The sequence below is a fragment of the Dromaius novaehollandiae genome, chromosome 5 (genome assembly GCF_036370855.1).
Source record: "Dromaius novaehollandiae isolate bDroNov1 chromosome 5, bDroNov1.hap1, whole genome shotgun sequence".
NCBI classification, from domain to species: domain Eukaryota; kingdom Metazoa; phylum Chordata; class Aves; order Casuariiformes; family Dromaiidae; genus Dromaius; species Dromaius novaehollandiae.
The window spans coordinates 64,764,116-64,784,829 of NC_088102.1; the positions used below are offsets into that span (position 1 = coordinate 64,764,116).

Consider the following 20,714-nt stretch of genomic DNA (forward strand, 5'->3'; position numbering starts at 1 on the left):
AATACATCTCATCCAGGACAGTGATTAATATGGATATCTATTAAATATAGCAGTGAATTCATCCCATTCTTTATTATTCCAGGTAAAGCAATACTGAATTTGCCTTTACATACATCTTTTAGTAATTGACAAAACTCTTTTGTAATCAGTGTATTTTCTTTATCCACTGCAAAATATTCTAAATGTTTCAAAACACTGTATCGTTAATCAGTATAGTATTTGTAAGTGTTTTTCAAAGCTGAATTAATTTGCGTCAACACAGTTGCATAATTTGATTTCTCTCCTGCCAAAAAGCAAACCGAAGCCTGCTGAAAATGTTACTACAAGAGGAAGAGAAGAGGAAGTGTTTATGAAATTTCCTCTGTGCAATTTTTTGTGAATTCCTCATGTAGAAAGTAATTGATCTGCGTCTGTGTTTTAGGTTTGTAGATTGTATAAAACTGACAAGCACAAAAAGGTTTATGCCTTTTGTTTAGGTGGTGCTCCTTCATCTGATTTCAGCTTCAGAATGAGTGATTTGTTTATTTGTTTCCCAGCCTTCCTCTGTTCAGAAAGCTTCTCCTATCAGGCCTGCATAGCTGCCTGTGCAGTTCCGGAGAGTTGTCAGGATAGCGAGGTGGCTTCCCTGGACTCAGACTCTTGCTCAGTGTTGACGGAAGGTTGTGTCTGTGCTGGAGGGACCATCCTTCACCGAGCTCACACTGCTCTCTGTATTCCTGAAGAAAAATGTGGTATGCTTTGATATGTTTTTCTTCTTTACTGCCAGCAAGTTGGTGGTCAGATTCTTAATTATGAGTAAGTCCAGCTCTGGGTTGGTGCTGTGTGGGTTCTGCATATGTCATTCAGCTGAAGACTCTGCAGGTTCAGTAAACATTAACAGTACAAGCGAGTAAGCAGGGAATCTCATCGTGACGTGCCATTTTGCCAACTTTTGTCAGCTGGAGGATGCACTTCAAAATGTTTTGATTATGTGTATGAATTCTAGTATTCAAGTATGTTAATCTTGAACGCCTTTCCACCTTGCTTTTGCCAAGGAGTCCAGCTTATTGATACTGAAAGGCATTGAAAAGGCATGCAGCAACAATTAATTATACAGTTAGAACAACTATATGCAAATGTCCTACGTTCTTGCTGCCAGCATTGATGTTTGTTTGCATTACAATTTTGCCTGTGCAGAATTGTGTATGCACCGAATTGTGCATCAGTATTAAATAATAACAACGCAGAAGATGCATTTATTATAAATCAGATTACATATATCACCATAAATTAATAACAATTTTGCCATGTGTCAAAAAAGAAAGCAACTTCTTTTCCAATCATTGCTTCAAAAACAAAGGATTAGATTGGGATTTTAAGTGAATGGCCTTGCAATGGAGACATGAAATGAAAAGGAGGATCCTGATGGGTATGAGTTGTCTCAGACTGACTTTTTGGGGGGTGGGATGGATAGGCAGTGCCTTTAAAACTCTGAGATTTTATCATTTGTAACTCCACACCTGGTGCAGAAAAAAAAGATGGCCAAAATTTGAAGTAAGGAGAAATTATTTCCATCTTCTCTTGCCCTCATCTAGCTTGTACAGATAGCTCAGGAGCACCTCACGCAGTAGGTGAGATCTGGAAAACTTCTTTGAGTGGCTGCTGTATGCAAAAATGTGTTGACAGTGAGGCCATTATTCCAGTGGAGTACAACTGTTCAGATATCCACTATTTGGACTGTCAGCGATTTGCAGAAGTGGCCGTGCTTGTTCCTGGTGATCAGACATGCTGTCCTCAGAAGATCTGTGGTAAGTATCCTTTAATAAATGTGAATAGTGCCTACTGGAATCTGCAGATATCCTTTCTCTGTGGTTTGTTTTCCTGTTACATATCCTATTTTTGGAGTAAATGGAAATGATTTTGTTCTGAATATATAGATTGTGCAAAAAACTGTAGAAACTATTTGGCTAAATATCTAGTGAGCTTTCGGGGGAGGGGTAAGGAGAAGGGTCAGGAGTTCTAAAGATTGAAATGAGTCTGTGATTGCTGGGATATGAATTTGTTTCTCAGCTGTCCAGGATAGTGATTTGTTTTTAAAATTCAAATACAAATAAATCAATGATGTAACTAATTACTAGAAAAAAGATTACATGACTGTTTATCTACAAAGTCAGTGAGCAGTAAGAGAAAGGATATAAAAGCGTTCTGTATCCTTATTTAGCTTAAAAAAAAAAGACCATCTTGAAAAAAAAAGGTTGCAAGCAGTTAAAGTATCTCATGTTTTGACCACTTGGGATTACATTATTGCAGTGAGTTTTCCATAGGAAATAATTTTTTTAAAGTGGAATTTTCGCATGGACTCTAGGTTATCTTTTGATAAACTCCATGAAGAGTATGGCGAGTGCTGGACACTTCTGAACATTATCTCAGGATTTTTTGACAGTTTGTTGTATTTTTCATATACATATTGTTATTTGGAGATTTGGGGTATCAAACTACAAATACTGCTTGACACTTTTCTCCTTGACTTAGAAATGCCTGAAATAGTTTAGAAGTTCTTTTTTTTTCTCTTTCCCTTTTTATAATAGTTTGTAATCGGAGCCTTTGTGAACCCCTAATCCCTGAGTGTAAGGGCTTGGAAAAGCTGGTCACCTACTACAGTGAAGATTCCTGTTGTCCCAACTACACTTGTGGTAGGTTTCTTATAAAAAGGTAGAAAGATCACTGTGTAAAAGATGTTCAGGAAACTAAATAGCTCAACTTCAGAGCAAAAAGAAAGTCAGTGTAAACATCATTGTTAATATGACCATTTACAAAGTTCTCTTTCATCTGAAAACTCAGGGTTGGATTGTACCTCATTTTGTGCACATACAAGGAGCCTTGTGCTCCAAGACCAGGCAAAAATGTGTCTTTGCTCTCTTGTGATACAAAGTAAAAGCTTTTCTAAAGTGCCTTGTAGTATTTCTCTACTTCGCACTGCCATTTCTTAGGGATATAGCATAAGGAAGGAGGAATGTTATACTTTGTCTAAAGAGTAATGTAAGAAATAAATGTATTGTGCTTGTTTCAGAATGTGATCCAGCAAAATGTGAACCAATGGAGCAGATTCCAACCTGTCAAGAGGATCAAACACTAATTGCTGCTCGGGTGGAGAGTACCTGCTGCATATCCTATATTTGTGGTATGGTGTCCGGGCTAGCTGAGACTATTAGTATTTTCACATATACAATAAGGTGTGCACAGTAGCTTACCAATTAAGGCTCCTTGTATTCAGCTCTCCCAGCTTAACAAGGCTCAGAAGTGGGTAGTAAAATGGGCATGAAGTTTACAAAGTATAGGAAATGGCAGCAACCATCAAGAGTCACACAATGGCTTTGGGCAAGTGAACTGTATTCTTGAGCCATGTAAAAGACAGCTGGTGGAGTCCATGGATGATGGAATTGAGGGCTATTGAGAGAGTGTCCATGTGCAGTGTGTGGGTTGGCTGCATGAATATTTTATTTAAAAGAAGATTGAAGTTATATATGCTCTTGCTCCACGTATCCTGTGGCATCAGCCATGGCCCATCTTTCTTATCTTAAATGTCGCAAATGAGAGTATCATGCAGATTTGTTCAGTTCTCTTGGGCTTTGGCCCTTACTGAGTTAATTCAGTAATAAAATTCTGCTCTTGGCATTAATGTAGGAGTTCCATTCGTTACCATATGGTTATTTTCTGCATGCTAATTATTTGATAATACGTCCTGTGTATCTCTTGAATGGACTCTATTTTTGTACATAGATTTCAGTGAATTGCAGACTGAGTCTTCTTGATTTGCTCTTCCATGTGCAAAAAATTTTGCCTTAAATGAAAACTTGAAATACGCTGCTGTTTTTAACGGTGTTCTGGGGGTCACTTTGTTAGTGTGGAAGCCATGTGCTGCATTTGGCTCTTCTCTTTATCAGCACTGTATTCTTCTGTCTCTTTTTAGATATCATGTCTTTGCACTGAGAATACTGGAATGTCCTTGTTGTGGTTTTGCTATATGTTCAAGTGGGAGGATAACACTGGGATCAAAGGAAATGCCCCTTATTGGGGATCCAAAGATACTCAAGTCCAGTCAGAAGGAGCATACCTGAAAAAGACAGAGTGATTCAGCAGGAGAAAAAAATTTCAAAATCTATCATAACAAAAGAAATGGAGAGAAAATCCTGTTTGTTCCCGTTCTGACTCACAGTTAATATCTTCATTCATTATAGCAGGATAGGGGACAAAGAAAAAACAAGCTGCACTGAAAATTAACCCTTTCTGTAGGGACTGCAGAGTACCTCTGCTGTCTTTCATGTGCCTGTGAGAATCTTATGGGCATGTGTTTCCTACGCAGTGGGAAAACTTTTTCCTGTGTTTTAGTTTTAAATAATTGTTTTCTTCAGCATGCGGGGCTTGCGCTGATCAAATACCCAAGTGTGAAGAAGGAGAAGTGCTTATTGTGGATGGCAACACTACAGAGAGATGTTGCCCTACATACCAGTGTAGTAAGTTTCACTTGATTTTGGTATTTTAAGTAACAGAGAACGTGTAAAACTTTGTAGTGTGGATGTGGATTAGAGACAGTGTGGATGGTGGATTAGAGACAAAGTTACAGTTGTGCATATAAGCAAGCTGTCGTCTGCTGTGCCAAACATGTACTCTTTAATTTTAGAACTTCACATGCCTGAAACAGTATGTGAATATGTGCATCATAGAGACAAATGAATAATTTCAGGCCCCAAATTCTGGAAATTTAAAACTGTTTTAAATGTTTGCCTAGAGTGGTTGTACTGTACGCTGTTATCTACTGGCTAACAGTTAAATTTTGATCATCAGTCTTTTCAAGTAACATATTCTCTAATGGTATGTATTATGAATAAGCCAGTTAATCTCTCTTGATTTGTGTTTCTGTTCCTCAAAATAATTAAAAACTTGTGCTGACTGAAGCTTCTTTTCCTTAATTTTAGTTTGTGAAATACATCGTTGTCCTGAATTCAAGTGTATGCTAGGCATGTCTTTGGTGGAGGTATGGAGCCCAGAGAAGTGCTGCCCATTTCGGACGTGTGGTAAAATGACTGATTTCCATTTTAGTTGCCTTAGACAGTAAGACACTGACAAGAACTTTGGCCTTTTGGGTTTAAGTCAGAAAAATTGCTGAAGACATGGACTCTAAGCTGTGTGAATGGTGATTTGCCATGTGTATGAAACAGCTTGGGTTTCTGTACCAGAGTGACCTGCTTATGAACAGATGGAATAGAGAAGTCATCTCATGGCACGCAATGTCTTAATCTACCTCTTTTTTCTTCTTCCTTCCCAAGGGTGATAACACTGCAGAATTTGCTTGTTCAAACTGGGAGTCCTTTCATACTTAAAATTTGTTAAGAGTCAGTAAATTATTCATGATGTTAAAAAAAAAAAAAAAAAAAAGGGGGGGGGGCAAAAACGGGTTCACAGGTCAGGACCTTGCCAGTTTACTAAGATGGTAGTATATCATACAGTTCTCTGTGATGCCTTAAACACAATTCTCCATTGCTTTATATTGATGATAAGGATTGTCATCACCACAAAGGGGCTAAGAGCTACGATGATCACATTTTTTCTACATGTTCAGATGGAGTCCAGATGATACAATGCTGTAAATTGTTCTAATAGGTAAAGGAGAGGGTGGTCATGGAAGCTGTTATTAGGAGTCAGGATGGAGTAGAAGCCAAACATAATTCTGAACTCCCTAGATGGATATATTTCAAAAGCCAATAGGGCTGCTTCAGTGATTACTTGTAAATCTGGAATTTCTGATCTCTCTGATGCTCTGTTTTAAGCAAATGGCAGAATGACTTCCTAAACTATTGCTTCTGTTACTGTGTTTTGTTTTAGAATGTGCATGTGAAACAATCTCCAAACCTCAGTGCAAACTGGTATGCAACTCATTTGTCAGTATTTCTATTACTTTCTTAATAGTACTATTTATCAGTATCTTATTAATAGTTTTTCAGTGAAATATGGAATGCCATATGATTCTCTTTTTTTTTTTTAAGTACTTTACAAGAAGTTATATCAGCTTAGTTAAGTTTAAATATCTTGCAGAATAAAATGACTGTATAGTATTGATATTTCATTTATATTTTAGGACCAAATGCTGTCCTGCAGTCTATCTGGAGTGAAACTGCTTTCACACACTTATGGATAGAATTTTGTTCTTGAAGTGTCAGAACTAAATGCTTAAAGTTTCAGCATTTTGTTAATGTTATTTGCTATAGCAAATATGTTAACCTGTATTATGTGCTCAGACCATAGACTCAGCAGCTTAAAAATTTTATTTCACTATGACTTGTTTTAGTTTAGAAAAATGCTTGTAGCTTTGCTGGGTTCAGTTCTCAGTCAGTACTGTGTATGCTTTGAGTTTACTTTTGGTTATTTTATCCAGAAAGTATCTTGCAATGGGAATAATCAAAAAATCTAGTATGGAATGCCAGGAAGGAATAGGAAATTACAACAGCAATTAGTTTATATAAAGGAATTTTGATCAATAAAGTTCAAAATGCTTTGCAAGCAAAGTTAGTATTCTCATTTTATAGACGAAAAAAGTGGGATACAAGGAATGGGGTGTGCATACATATAAAATCAATAAAAAGCAAAATTAAAAATGTGCGTCTATTCTGTGCTACTGTAATACTGTTTACATCAAGTTATTACTTGAAAGAATATACTCCAAACTGTATGGAGAATTCTTTGCACAGGCAAGCCATTGCATTACACTGTTGACCAGCCATAGTCTTTTCCGTCCTAAATATCCCCTGGACTGACACCAATATTCTGTTTCTGTGGTGTAAACAAACTCCCGTTTGGTCACCATTGCTAAACTGATTGTCACTCTGAGTTATCAAAATGGATTCCAAAATAGGTTTCTAGTGGCAACAGATAAAGCTACTCCAATCCTGAAGGAAAGATGTTTAAAAGGAAAAAAACGCAGGCAGCTAAGCAAACACTGTCATTTCACTTCTCTTTTTTTCTGCTTTTGTACACTTAGGGGCAGAAACTTCAGATAGATGAACAGTTTCAGAACAGTACAGAAAATACCTGTAACTGTGTTAAGTACAAATGTGGTAAGTAGGAAAAGAATCTAATTCAAAGAAATATTCTTTCAAGTGCTGAGGTGGAATAGAAAGTATAAAGCAGATGTTCATGCTTCAAACATGGTACTGAGAAGGAAAGAATTGACTGACATAATTCACAAATAGTATAAGGAAAAGCAATAAAAATAGGACCCCTCACTAAATATTTGATTGATTATAACCTGTCCTTGTATTCTGTTAATTGCTGCAGCAGGAGGTTTGTGCAGGAGAATAGCAGGTAGAGTTTGAGGAAAGTTGGAAGGTGTTAACTGAGCAGCCTGCACATTGCTGAGTTGGAGTGAGGACTCCAGCAAGAAACTAAAGCACCCACTCAATGTCCAGATTAAAAATAGTTCTACTAACCCATTGCAATGACACTCTGCACCGTCATTTTCATGGTCCTGCTAATAGAATATTGTAATGTCCTTATTTAGATTTCATGAATAATTGTTTGCAGTGACTTTGGGTTTGTTGCGATGTATTAGAACTATTACTAGTAACAGCTGATGCTTGAAAATCTCACCTGTAATTCTTGGAGAGGTACAGTAGCTTTTTCCACTCTCATTTTACAGTTTGAAACTTTTTTTAAATTGAATTACGACATGAAGCTGATTTTCCTGCACTTGCTGTTTTTGTGTTTTCTTGTAGTGAGAGACAAAGTTTGCCTGAGTAATGAGAGAGGGGTGCTGCTTCCTGGACAGAAAATTATGGAACACGCTCCTGATGGCATTTGCCGTATTTCTTACTGTACAAATGTGATTGATCCCTCCACTAAATATTACCAGATAAATACCTCCTCGATAGACTGTGCTGTCAAGTGCAAAGCTGTAAGAAATTCTGCATTTTAGACTTGTAGATTGTGACTGATGGTCTCAATAACATTTTTTGTTTTTTTTAATGAGTAGATTACAGTTGTGGAAACAGGAGTGTACCTATGAGACCCCCCTCTAAAGATGTGCTACAGCTCTTCTAATTGAAGTTTATAAAAATTTCTCTCCTTTTAGTGTTTTTTTCCCCCAAATGTAAATAATCTATTTATTCTGTAAATTTTTTGCTCCTATACATTGACTGTCCTAGACTCACAGAGTGCTTTGCTGGGTGATTTACCCTCCACATAAATGGAGACCTTTTCCCCTTCTGGAAGAGAAGTAGACTTTACTGGGTCTAAGTGTCTCACAGCTGAGAGTATGTTTAGGGAGGGTTTTGCATTAACCTTACCCAGAGATGGCTTGAAGATCTGGACAGATTTGTACCCACTGAGAGCAAAGAATGATGCAAGTTGGGATACCAACTCTGGTTTTAAAAGTAGCTAGTTCTGGGTCCAGTGCTCAGCAGGCATCCATACAGAGTACAGTGCTAATCCCTAAAGAACAAATAGCATACTGCCACCCCCCATCCCTCTATGGCTTTATCTGCATTATGTGTAAACTGGTACAAATTTCTAGCAGACATTATGCCAGTAAAAATGAGGAAGAGAAAAATATTTATAAATGAAAATGACTTTATTAAATCAGCAAATGAAATCTTTTTACAGAGTGTGACACATTAGCACAGGAAAAGTTCCTGCTAAATACTTTATGCATTAGTTTTTCTAATTACGTATGTATTTGGTGTCTAATGTGTGAAAAGTCAAAATTTCAGTGGTTGTTGAGTAGGCTGACAGACATTTTGAAAATGGTAAAAAGACCAATTTATTTTCTCAGAGTTGGAACTTCTTCCCATTTACTTCAATTAAAATTGAATGTATTTTAAAAAACTTCATGAATGTACAGTGCATGAAAATTTAATCTGTGCAGTTTTGAAAGTTATTTAAAAACTGTCCCTAAATTCCAGATAACTGAAAAAAATCTGCCCATTACACTAGTTAAGTGTCAAGGTGTAAAATGATATCATACAAGGACTAACCTATTTGCTTTTGGCAGAACCAAGTCTATGAGCCTCCAAAAGATTTAACAACTTGTTGTGGTAGCTGTAAGAATTTGTCTTGCCTCCACACTTTCAGCAACGGCACAGTTTCCAGTTTCAAAGTAAGTTTATAAATGTTTTATTCCCTCAAAAATATTCAGAAGTAAACAAAACCTTAATAAGATACTCTGCACACACTGGCATAGAAAGAGTGTAGAGAAGTGCTTTTTTTGGCCAAATACTAGCAATAGTTTTGCATTTACACATCATTGATTTCTTGGAGAGTCATTCATATCGATGTCTACAAAGCTTGAATGATTCTGATATATCAGAGAATTATAGTCAACTTGGCTATTTTAGAGGTTTCTTAAACTATTTAATGGACTTTATTGAGCTGTACTTAAAAAGGTGCATCTAGGTCATGTTCTGTTATAAATAATTACCTTTGGCTGAGACCGGATTGTGTTCAACAGAATTGTATAATGAATATTTGTAATACTGTTTTTGCTAAGCTCTTAGTAATGATTTTGTTCTGCAATTTTTAAACAGCCTGGTAGTACTTGGATTTCAAACTGCATCAGATATGAATGCACTAACACAGCAATAGGACCAGTTTTAGTTGCATCTTCAGTTGGCTGCCCACCCTTTAATGAAACTGAATGTGTGAAGGTCAGTGTTCATTGCATTGTTTATATTGCAGCTATGATTTATGTTTGCATGAAAAGCTTAACATTGACAAAAGACTTAAGAAGGTAGAAATTATAAATTGTTGCCGTGCCTGCATTTTTCCCTAATCTTTGAAAGTGAAACCTCTATCTATATACGTGTAGTGTGCAACAAGACTCCCCAGTTACACAGCTGGAGAGGCCACTGCTTACTCTCAGAGGATACTTGCTCTTTTCATGGAGGCTTGTAGTGTCAAATTTGTCCTCATGCAGCTGTCCGAACTTGCATGCTTTTCTTTGTTGGACTTCTCCCTTCTAACTGACTTTCTGCGTATAGCAATTCAATTAATCAGGATGGTCAAAAAAGATTAAAAAGAAAAAAAAGATTGAATATCAGGAAAAACTTTTCTACAGCGAAACATAAGGCTGTGGACTAGTTTTGCAGGAGAAGTGAAGCCTCCACTGGTTTGAATGTGTAAAACTAAGCTAGGCTAGGTACCAGCGAATGTATGGAGGGAACAATCTCCTATTGTTCTCTCTAATTCTATGTTTATGCGTAGGTGGAAGGACATTTTCCTCAATGAGTGTTGGTACCGAAGTAGGGAACAGTCCTAAAGGAACTAGGTGGCTGTAATTCTTTCTAGCAGATAACAACGGATTGGTCCCTCAGAGAGAATCCCAGTCACACAGCTAGTGAAAGGTTTCTTGTTGTAGGCAGATTAAAAAGAAAAGTTACTGCTCTCCTTTCCTTGTAAAAGTTCCTAATCTTAGTTCCTTTCCCTGGATCCCACTGTGTGCTCTGCAGGGACTCTACTGCTCGGTAAAAAATGTCTTCCTTTCCTGTCTCAATATGGTAGATGGATATCAAAAGAAAAGATAACTGAGTGTCTCCTTAGATATTTTGGGGCAGCTTAGAAGATGACCCTTTGATTAGCATGAAAGCCATGGTGAAGAATTAAGGCAGAGAAAAATCATCGCAGAGAAAAATCATCACAGCTTGAGATATTGAGATAGACATCAAAAATTGAACTCTCCATCAGAGTAATCCTTAGAGAGCTTTTACAAAACTGCAGCTATTCTTACTGCAGTACTCTGGGTGGTGCTTCATGCTGCAGCGTTGAAGACAGCCAAGTATGACTACAATGGTCTCCCATTTAGATGAGATTTCTTTCTATTTTGAATTCAGAATCCATTTTTTTGTGACTGTAGATATGGCAACTACAGCAAGTCAGGGTATTCCTCTGAGTACCACGTGACAGAATCAGAGAGAACACAGTCATTCCCTCTCCAAATGTAGCATTTAGCTGGTGATGTTTAGTAGCATTCAGAGAGAACCACTTAATACTCACTTGTGTTAAAACAGTGAAATTAGATCATTTTTAGCCAGACTCTGATCCATGCACTAGAGTGCTGCGTTTGCCTGAATAAGGTTACAGAGATGTCAGGGTAAAGTGCAGAGCTTTATCTGGAAGATATTTCTAATAGTGCAGATATATGGGAATTAATGTTTTTTCCTCCTTTTTTTTTCCTTGGTCAGGTTGGAGGCTATGTTGTACCGTTTCTAGAAGGATGCTGTAAAACATGTAAGTAATTAATGAAACTTCGTGACTTTGGAGAAGTCCATCTGATCTGTTGTCATGTTTAGAAATAAGGTTGATTCCTTATTCCATGAAAGCTTGGTTTTGATCAAGCTTGGTTCTGATCGCTTACAGTATCAAAGGCCATGCTTTTCCCAGTGTTACTCATGTGAATACGAGCCATGTGAAACTGGCGGAGTTAAACCAGAAAAAAATGGTTGATCACTGAAGGATTTACTACCCTGATCCAGATTGTGACTCCATTAAAATCTGTTGGGATTACTATTCTGACTAGGCATCCTTTAAAATTGTCCCAATGTAACTTGAAAACAAGGACTATAATTAACATCTCATTCTAAATTAATTTTATATTAATCCTCCAAGAAAATTGGTGTTTTTTTCAGTTCAAGTATTAGATTAACTTTTTTGCATGGAGTGTTAATTATGCTGTTTGTATTTCTTTTGCAACATTTTTAGCTAGGTTATCACACCAGTAGAAATGTGATTTTTGCTGATGGCAAAAGTTACAGAAATTCGTTTAAATCATATGAGATCATGTTAAGAGATTAGGTGATCAGATGTTGTGTAGAGGACTTGTGTATGAGAGGCAGCATTGTCTGAAAACTGAAGGAATAGATCAGGAAGTAGCAGTTTTCCACGCATCTGAGCTACTGTTTTACTGTGAAGAGCTGGTCAAATGGCTTTGTGCTCTGCTTTTTGATGCTAAATTGTTCTTTATTCTGCAAGTAACTCCACTGTAATGAATCAAGTTACTCAGAATAAACTACTGTACTACTCAACTTGAGAAAGGGTTGGCAGAATATGTTCCTTACCTCCGCAATCTCAATTTTTTTAATTGAGAAAAATCTTCTCAGAGTGGTCTGGAATATTACAGGAAGACATAAATCTCCCCTAATAAATGAGGTTGATTCAGCTAGCTAATGCTTGTACATAATGTTACTGACATGAAGTGCTAAATATTGTTAAGGAGACAGATTATTATTGCACTTTAGCCTGAATTGAAAAGGAATTCTCATTTAACTAGAAACCATCTCTCCTGATTTTATTGTAATACTGAAGTAGCTGGGGAAGATATTTCTTTCCTGAAGGAAGGGGGAAAGAAAAAAAGAGGCAATAAATAAAGGTTTTACTCTTTTAAAATAAAAACATAATACATGGCAGAGATAGCTAATGTTCAAATCATCACTTTCTACTCTATGTAATTCATTTAAAGTGCCATTAAATATCTCACATTACGCAGGGAATTCAGAGTCCTGATGTTATATCCATACTTTTTAAAGAGTGTTTAGATGTTTCCAATTATACATAAAAAAACATTCTTTCCTTCTGTTTTTTGTCAAATTTGGAAAATTACTAGGAAGAATATTAAACGATAGAACGGTCCTACCAGTGTTTTACAGGAACTTGGTTACATTTGATTAATTCTATCTCTGACCCAAGGCAAAAAGGACTTTTCATGTTCCATCTAACTATTCAGTTGACTAGCGCTCACATTTCCTCTATAGCAAAACATTTCAGAGTTCTTGGCTATTTTTTCTGAAATACATGGCTAAACCTCCCAATCCAATAATGCTACAGACTTACTGTAAAGAATATTACTGTGATGGGAATCAGTCACATTCAATAATCTTTGAAGAAATGGCTAACTCTCAGACTTTGTAATAGACAAATTTAAACAATACACAACAAGGAGCAAAGAGAAAGGAAGCAAAATTAACAGAGAAATTATCATGTGAACTTTACTAAGTATAGTCAGCTGGAAATGTAAATTTTCTTTCTTTCTTGAAAGCAGCACATGAATCCCATTTTGCCCATGGAGCGCTGTGTCAATATTGCTCAAATTCCCTGCCAAGTCACTGACATTGTTACCTTGAGTATTCTCGAGTTCTACTGTAAAACTCCTCAAAATATTAATTACTGTGTTTAGTGTAATGTAAGGTACTATGTTTTGGAAGGTGCCTTAAAACATGTTTCATCTACATTCATGTCTTTATATTTGGTAAGGATGGAGATTGATCTGTGCTGTAAATAATTAGCTAATTGTAATATACTGTTAGGTTCCATTAATAGACATAGTTCAAAAGCTTTCATGCAACTTCTTTTAAAAGAACTTAAAATGAAAAAAAATCTCTCTTCTGTGATTACAATGACATGTTTTGACTTCTATGAGAGCTAATAAAGAAGCTCTTGGAAAAATACAATAATTCTGCACAGAATATGTTCCAAATATGCTAATCCTTAATATAAATCATGAGCTCGGTACCTTTTTTTCCTTAACTTCCGGGTACATAGCTGAAACACTTTGACTGATTTAGTGAAGAACTTAGCCTGAGGAGACACCTAGCCTGAAGAATTTAAGCTCAAATATACCTGAAGCTGGCGATGATATGTGCAATTGAAAAGGAGCTCTTATACTGCGCAGTATCATGCTATCTTAAAAGAGGTAAAAATACCTTACATCATCTGCATAAGCAGGTGGAACAGCAATTTAAGAGCTAAAGATAGTAGGTGACCAAGAACGGGAGAGGGCTGAAGAAAGAGGTGCAGGTATTTTCTGCTGGTTGGGATGGGAATTGAGAGTCATGACAGGTTTCTGAGACTACTCGATAAGGTGCCATGTGCAGACGTCCTGCACTGAGGTACGTTACCAGCTGGGAGGTACCTTTTTGTTTTATTCATTATGTGCTATGCTTGGTCATACAAATGTCTTTTGAAAATGTGGAAGATTCGTCTTTTTTGTTCCCTAGTCCTGATCACTGTAAGAGAATGATAGTATCTCTGTAGGTTTTTTTTACTTCCATAGACCTGTGTTTCAAACACTTGTTCCCAGTTCTGTAGCCCATTCTCTATAGATTCTTGTTAGTCTTCAAGATGATCATAATCCATCTCTGACATTACCCTTCAATTACCCTTAGCAGCCATGTAAGCCAGTTTCTGAACAGACTCTTTATTAAGACCGTTATAAATCCATTAAGCTCTTTTTCAGCAAGGTAGAAGATCTTGCTATTGCACTTAGAGAAAGATCGAAACCACACCCTTAAATAATTTAGGCAAAACAGTGTTGTTAATCTGGGGCATGCATCATAAAATAAAATTCAACCCATAAAAAGTCCAGTGACTCTGAGATTGACATGTGCAAGTAGAGTCACGTAGCTGATTTCACACCTGTTTATAGACAACACAGCGCTTCCATGAATCATGTAGCTCAACCTGACTGAACAGTTCTGGCCATGAGAGCAGATCAGTCAATTGCAACTGCATGAGATGTTTTATGAGAAAGGCTGTCAGCTTCTTGTTTTCCTTTGAAGCACTTTATCATTAGAAACCGTTGTGATTTACATTTCCAGTTTGAAGTGGTATTTGAAAATAATGTCCTCTGTGTAAACCTCATGGGTTCCATCAAAATCTAGAGATTTCTGTAAACACTGCTCGGAGGAATTTACACGATTTCTTTCTTGCAGCCCCAAAGATCAGCTTAAATCCAGGGTATCAGATTCTCTTAGTTATACCAATGTAGATCAGACTTTTTTGAAGACATTTGGGGCAGAACCAGTTAAAGAGGAAGTAATTGGTTCACGTTCTGACCCAGCATCCTAAGCAATATGTTTGAATTCTTCCAGGTTTTGATATTATGCTTAGCAATGCAAGTAATACACAGACATTTTAGGTTGAATTCTCTTCTAAAACATGTTAGAAACTGATAACTATAAAATGTTTCATATTGGTAGGGAGTCCTCTGTAACGTGTACTGTGCTCAATATGTAATATTTTTACCAGGTTCTGCAGTGTCTGTGTTCCTCCCATTCCCAGTTAGCCCAGTCACTCCTACAGCCTATGTTCACTGTAACACAGGTACATTTTCCTGGAAATCAGTAGGATCAACCCAAACAGCGTCATTGTTGATTTGCAACAATGTACTCCCTGATAGGAGCATTAGGCCTCAGCTTATCCAATTGTGCCAAAAGCTGCAGTGTGGTATTAACTACTCGTTGTTGGGAATGGCTCACATTTTGGGTTTGCTTTGTTTTTCATTTTGCGCTGTGTGGGCAGTGCGTTGTTGTTAGCCAACAATGTACTGTTGGTAGTAAGCGCTCGCATAGTCTTTAGCTTGCTGCATGTGTAAGATTGCTGTGTTTAAAATGTTAAGCTAATTCCATTATGTTCATGGTGCTGTAGAACATAGAGGCTAATGGCTTTGCTTGTTAAAGCTTATTATATAAATAACATTTTTGCAGATGATGTGTCATATAGCTTTGCTTTCAATAGTGTATAGAAGAAGCAGTTCATTTCTTTCTCTGCCATACTTAGGACAGTATACTGAAAATAGCAAACCTGTGTTTATTCCATGAAAACTGGAGATTATTTTTGTTCTTTTTTATAGAGCACAATAAGTTTTGGAGTCGTAACATGATACGAGTGCAATCCTTTGTGGCATTTATTTTGCAAAACAACCTCTCCATATTCATATAAGGAAAATGATGTTGAGTATAATTTTTTACATCCCTGAGTGATAAATACTTCGTTAAATTATGCTCATGACTCTGAGATTACTGCATGGAAGTCTGTATTACTCCTTCATACTGACATCACTTTAAATGACAAGAGTATTATGAATCAACCTGAACACCAAGCAATGTTTTTTGACTGGACAGAATATGAAAAAGAATCTCATTACAGCATGTGAAATGCTCATGTGTTTGTAAGGCTGTTCATGGCAAAGTGTATCTATTTGTAGAGTTCATTAAAAGCCTCTGGATATTAATGTACATGCATGCAAATACATTATATTTTTTTGTGTGTGAGATATGATATACTTTCACGGTAGCCCAGATGAAGTCATAGTCCCAGCTGCACTGAATTCCCCATCCCACACACCACATAAAATTTAGTAAAAGAAGAAAGGACAGTGAAGAAGACTGGTACTATGAGAAACATGGAACAATGGTGAGTTGTTTGTTTTCCAAAACAGTTTAATTTTTTCTTTGTTTCTCAATTTACTCTTTTCCTGAGCAAATATAATTCAATGATATTCAACCAGTAGCCAGCTATTTCTGATTGTAGATTTTTATTTGCTTCTAAGCGGACTCATTGCTATCCTTTTCTTTTATGTTCTGGAAACCTCTGCTATGTGTAGAGTCAGTAGCTGACTTTTTTATTAGGAAAAATAAAAGCTTCTCTTCTCTTTGAGAAGCAGCATTGCCTGGCTTGACAGTGATTTGAGCAGGGAACTGGACATTGGGTGTCAAGAAGTATTAAACCTCTGCCACAATTCAGTATTAGATCTTGGTCAAACCAAGGAGTTTTCCATTGCCCTTGCTTTTCTGGAGCTAACAGTATTCACCTTGCATAGACCTTTGGGTTTTCTTGGCTAAAAGAAAATGCAGTTGCGTAAGTGGAGAGTCATATGGGACTGTATCATGCTATTTAAAATCTGCTGTGAAACTGTGGGAGCTATTAAAAAGAAATGGACTTTGATTTTTCTTATAGATCTTCAATCTGATGTGGTTTCTTCAGCGTAAAGAGGATCATCATAAGAACATACTGTGCTTCCTGACCTCTAACAACTGGACTTCAGACTGGACTTTGTCCCTTTTCTTCAAATGTATAGGATTCGCTCATTAAATTAAGTTTAACCTCTTTTAATTTCATTTTATGATTTCTTCTTAACTTTTTTATTTCATCCATATACTTTGTACATATTTTTGTGAGGGAAAAATATGGAAATAATGCTAACGAAAATGTAAATAAAAGTTTAATCTTCACTGGTGTTCTTTTTCTTCTTTATTAAACACATACAAAAATGGAAGGTCCTCCTGAGCCCTCATGTTGTTAAGTGTTCATTTTAGATTTTGTTTAATCGAATGGAATGCAATTGTTAATGTTTGTTACAGTAACTTCATAGAAAATGTATTTAATGCATTATTAACAAGCCTTCTCACAGGAGTGGTTGATTATTTTTAGATAATTTTCTGAAGGACAGAGTGAACTTACTCTTAAAATGGTTCTGAATGAAGAAGAAACTTGTTAGAGTTGTTACTGGAGATAGGAGGAGACAGATATTTTAATGCATGAAACATCATCTTAAAAGCAGTGATTTAAATGCAGTATATAGTTAATGTCACTTTGTCAAAGAAGCTTTGTGTATGTTGTGATGTATTCCGTATTTTGTATCTCTTCATTCCATAAAACTTCAGAAGCATTTCTGTCTCTGAAATTTGAGCTGATATTTTTCAATCAATGCCCATTTTGCAGGTAAGGAAGATGGAAAATTCTGTAAAAAGGTGGCTGTTAGGATGACCATCCGCAAAAATGACTGCAGAAGTAACACGCCAGTAAGTAAACACCAATCATAATTTCTTTTAATAGAAGGGGAAAAACTAAGAAAAGTAAAAAATAAGGAAAAAACGGAACAAAAATTCCATGTTGCTACTGTCTGCATCTCTCAGGGAGACAAAGGTTTCTGTGTCTCATAGAGTTGTTTTAATGTTGCCCTACACTCTCAGAAGTCATCTTCTCAAATAATAAGAAAATGGGGATGCTACTTCTCTTTTTGAATTAAGTAAGTTAGGCTCGTGTTGGTTTAGGGTAAATCTAATGGCTCAGTTTGACCACAAATGCAGTTATATGCAAATTATTGCAAATATATGCAAATTAATTTTGATATAACTGACACTTGCCAAGGATGCACTACAGTTCAAACTATTGAAGGTGTGTTTAATTTTCCATTTGTCTAGGGAGTGTATTTGAATGCCAACTTCATGAAAAAAGGAGTCTTGGATCCTGAACTTTGTCTTTAGGCAAAAGCACATTGCGGTATCTGTAGGAAGAACAAGGCATAATCTTTGTGTCTACTGAAGTGCTGATGTTAAACAGATGGATTTGCTGTAGGAGGACACCAAGAATGTGTTGCTGAGCAGCAGCGAAGGTGCAGACAGACATCTCATGTGAGATGTCGATCCCTGAAATTAGTACTGTAGACAGCTGAGGACATAACATTCAGTGCTATGTTCAAGCCAATGTTGCTGTTAATACTTTAAAATTCAAAATTGAAATTCATTTGTGTCTGCTAGTGGCCAAAGCCTGTCATACTGAAACGAACAGGAAAGTCATCATTAATCTCAGTAAGATAAAAATTGAAACCTATCTGGGCAACATACTTGAGAGTTTATTATTCAGACACAGTGGGATTTCATAAGGGGCTAGGGTAAATACCCAACGCTTTTGCATGGCATCGCAGTTGGATTTGGGTGCCTAATTTCTTTGGGCCTTCTTGAGAACTCCTAACTTTATTTTATAGCTGATTAAATTTGCTGATTATTCTTCATGTGTGTTACCAGGTGAACATTGTTTCGTGTGATGGGAAATGTCCGTCTGCAAGCATTTATAACTACAACATCAACACATATGCAAGATTCTGCAAATGCTGCAGGGAGCTTGGACTGCAGAGACGAACTGTGCAGTTATATTGCACGAGCAATTCAACCTGGGTCACCTATTCAATCCAAGAACCAACAGACTGTTCTTGCCAGTGGTCTTAAAACACATAAAAGGGAAAAACCCAGCAAGCCCAGCTATTCCCAGCATAATATATTTTGAATAGTTTAACCCTAGAAAATACAATATGTAATCCACTGAATTTTATCAGTTCATGTTAAATGATGAAGGAACAGCTACATTTTTTGGACTTTTCTAAATTTCTAAAGAATGGCTTTGCATCATTTGTTTTGTGAGTTGTCTTCACGTTCATTTCACAGGAATTGTTTCAAGAGTTCTTGTGATTTGTGCCAACTTAAAAGAAGAAGTGGTTACTTTAGAGAAACCTCAAGAGGAAGAATACCTTCTGATGTATTTTGGAAGGCTGACCCACACTGTGTCAGGCACCCATTCCTGTTTTAAATCGTTGATACACAGGCTCATCTGGCAGCAGTCTGGTATTTTGAATGTGTTGCAATACTGTAAATACATTCAGTGCCTATTAAGAAAAATTTGGGGGGGAATATGAGGAGAATTTTCAGTTTAAATCATATTCATATTGCAAAGTAGAGCATCTATGAGAAATTAAATTACAGATCTTTTTATCAGGGAAACATTGTCATTGCTGGTAACTGTATGTAATTTTCCCTGGTAATAATTTCAATTTTTGTGGTGTATTTTACATTGTAGTGAAAAGCATAATGGCCAACATGTAATCTATTTAGATTAGTTAGTAGAAGTAAAATTATCTTTCTTACAAACAATATGACATAAACTGAAAATACACAGATTTAACAAATGAAAACCGTTTTACATTCCTTTATACAGAAATACCTTAAATGAAAACATTCCGCGTATAAAATGCACCATATTTGAACTGTTTCCTAGGGAGAATGAACTTTTTTTAACACTAATTTTAAAGATATGTGATATGTGATCAGGAAAAATGAAAGCCAGGATTCTGTATCTATCTAAAAGAGAAACAGATAAGCTGAAAACATTTGTTACCGATATAGTGGAATGTAACTTCCTATGTCAAGAGTGTTTGATATTGAAGTTGTACGATTGTAAGGTTTGGCATTGTAAAAGCAGTTTTGCATGTGAACTTGAACGGCCAGCATTCTGTTTTAATGAAATTAATATTTTTCTCCTCTAACCCAATACTGCTGTCCTCTTCTTTCCCAACTAATGCCACCGTGATGCAGCAAAATTTCAGTTGCTTCAATTTTGTAGATCAAAACTGTAGATAGCATGTAGCCTATACACGTTAGATCCCAAAATATAAAAAATAGATCACAGAATAACTTGTTAAAAAGCTGCTTCTCTGCAGTTAATCCAAAGAAAAATGTGTTGCTAAAGTCATGTGAGCATTTTTGGTATTAATTTTGTATACTGTACATTTAATTCTTACAATATCTAATAAACAACAGGAAGTCTTATTTTGTTACAATTAAATTTACTATCAGTGTTAAAGCAGCTTACTATCAAGTGATTCAACACATAGTGTTTACTAATTTCTTTTTCAGCAGTGCATATTGTTAATTTTAGTTTTTTTCTGATATCAGTAGTACTAGTGATCTAATACTACATCAAAGAAGGCCTACAGATGTGTTTTTTAAAAATCTTCTAGTGTGAGTGGTTTCACTGTTCTGATCCCATCACAATTCACTTTCCTCCTCAAAAATGCAAAATTCAACTATGTTATTTTATTCAAAATAAAAATTGGAAATCCTTTGCTTGTTGAAGTATAACAGCTATTTCTGACATTGAGGCAAAAAAAAAAATACATGGATCACTTCTTCACCATTTCCTTTTCACAGCTTTTCCTTAGACTGTCACTCAGGATTGACTGCAATGAGTAGACCCCCCCCCCTTTTTTTTTGAGACTCATTTTTTGTTTTGAGTAAGTGTAACAATTTTATTATAGTATAGTTGTTGTGTAATGATAACTACCTTGTAGTACTCAGGGCTGG

At 36.3% G+C, this 20,714-nt stretch overlaps 1 protein-coding gene across 1 annotated transcript in view; it reads left to right on the forward strand.

The window, feature by feature from the left end:
• OTOG (otogelin) overlaps positions 1-20,477 on the forward strand; it is a 107,018-nt gene extending 86,541 nt beyond the window's left edge. The window contains exons 43-56 of the mRNA XM_026104560.2: positions 537-731; positions 1,575-1,787; positions 2,568-2,672; positions 3,050-3,160; positions 4,392-4,493; positions 4,956-5,054; positions 5,863-5,903; positions 7,016-7,091; positions 7,749-7,927; positions 9,023-9,127; positions 9,555-9,674; positions 11,208-11,253; positions 17,521-17,600; positions 18,606-20,477. Coding sequence (XP_025960345.2) covers positions 537-731; positions 1,575-1,787; positions 2,568-2,672; positions 3,050-3,160; positions 4,392-4,493; positions 4,956-5,054; positions 5,863-5,903; positions 7,016-7,091; positions 7,749-7,927; positions 9,023-9,127; positions 9,555-9,674; positions 11,208-11,253; positions 17,521-17,600; positions 18,606-18,806 — 1,673 coding nt within the window. The 3' untranslated portion in view covers positions 18,807-20,477. The remainder of the gene's footprint in view (positions 1-536; positions 732-1,574; positions 1,788-2,567; positions 2,673-3,049; positions 3,161-4,391; positions 4,494-4,955; positions 5,055-5,862; positions 5,904-7,015; positions 7,092-7,748; positions 7,928-9,022; positions 9,128-9,554; positions 9,675-11,207; positions 11,254-17,520; positions 17,601-18,605) is intronic.
• The last annotated feature ends 237 nt before the right edge of the window (positions 20,478-20,714 follow it).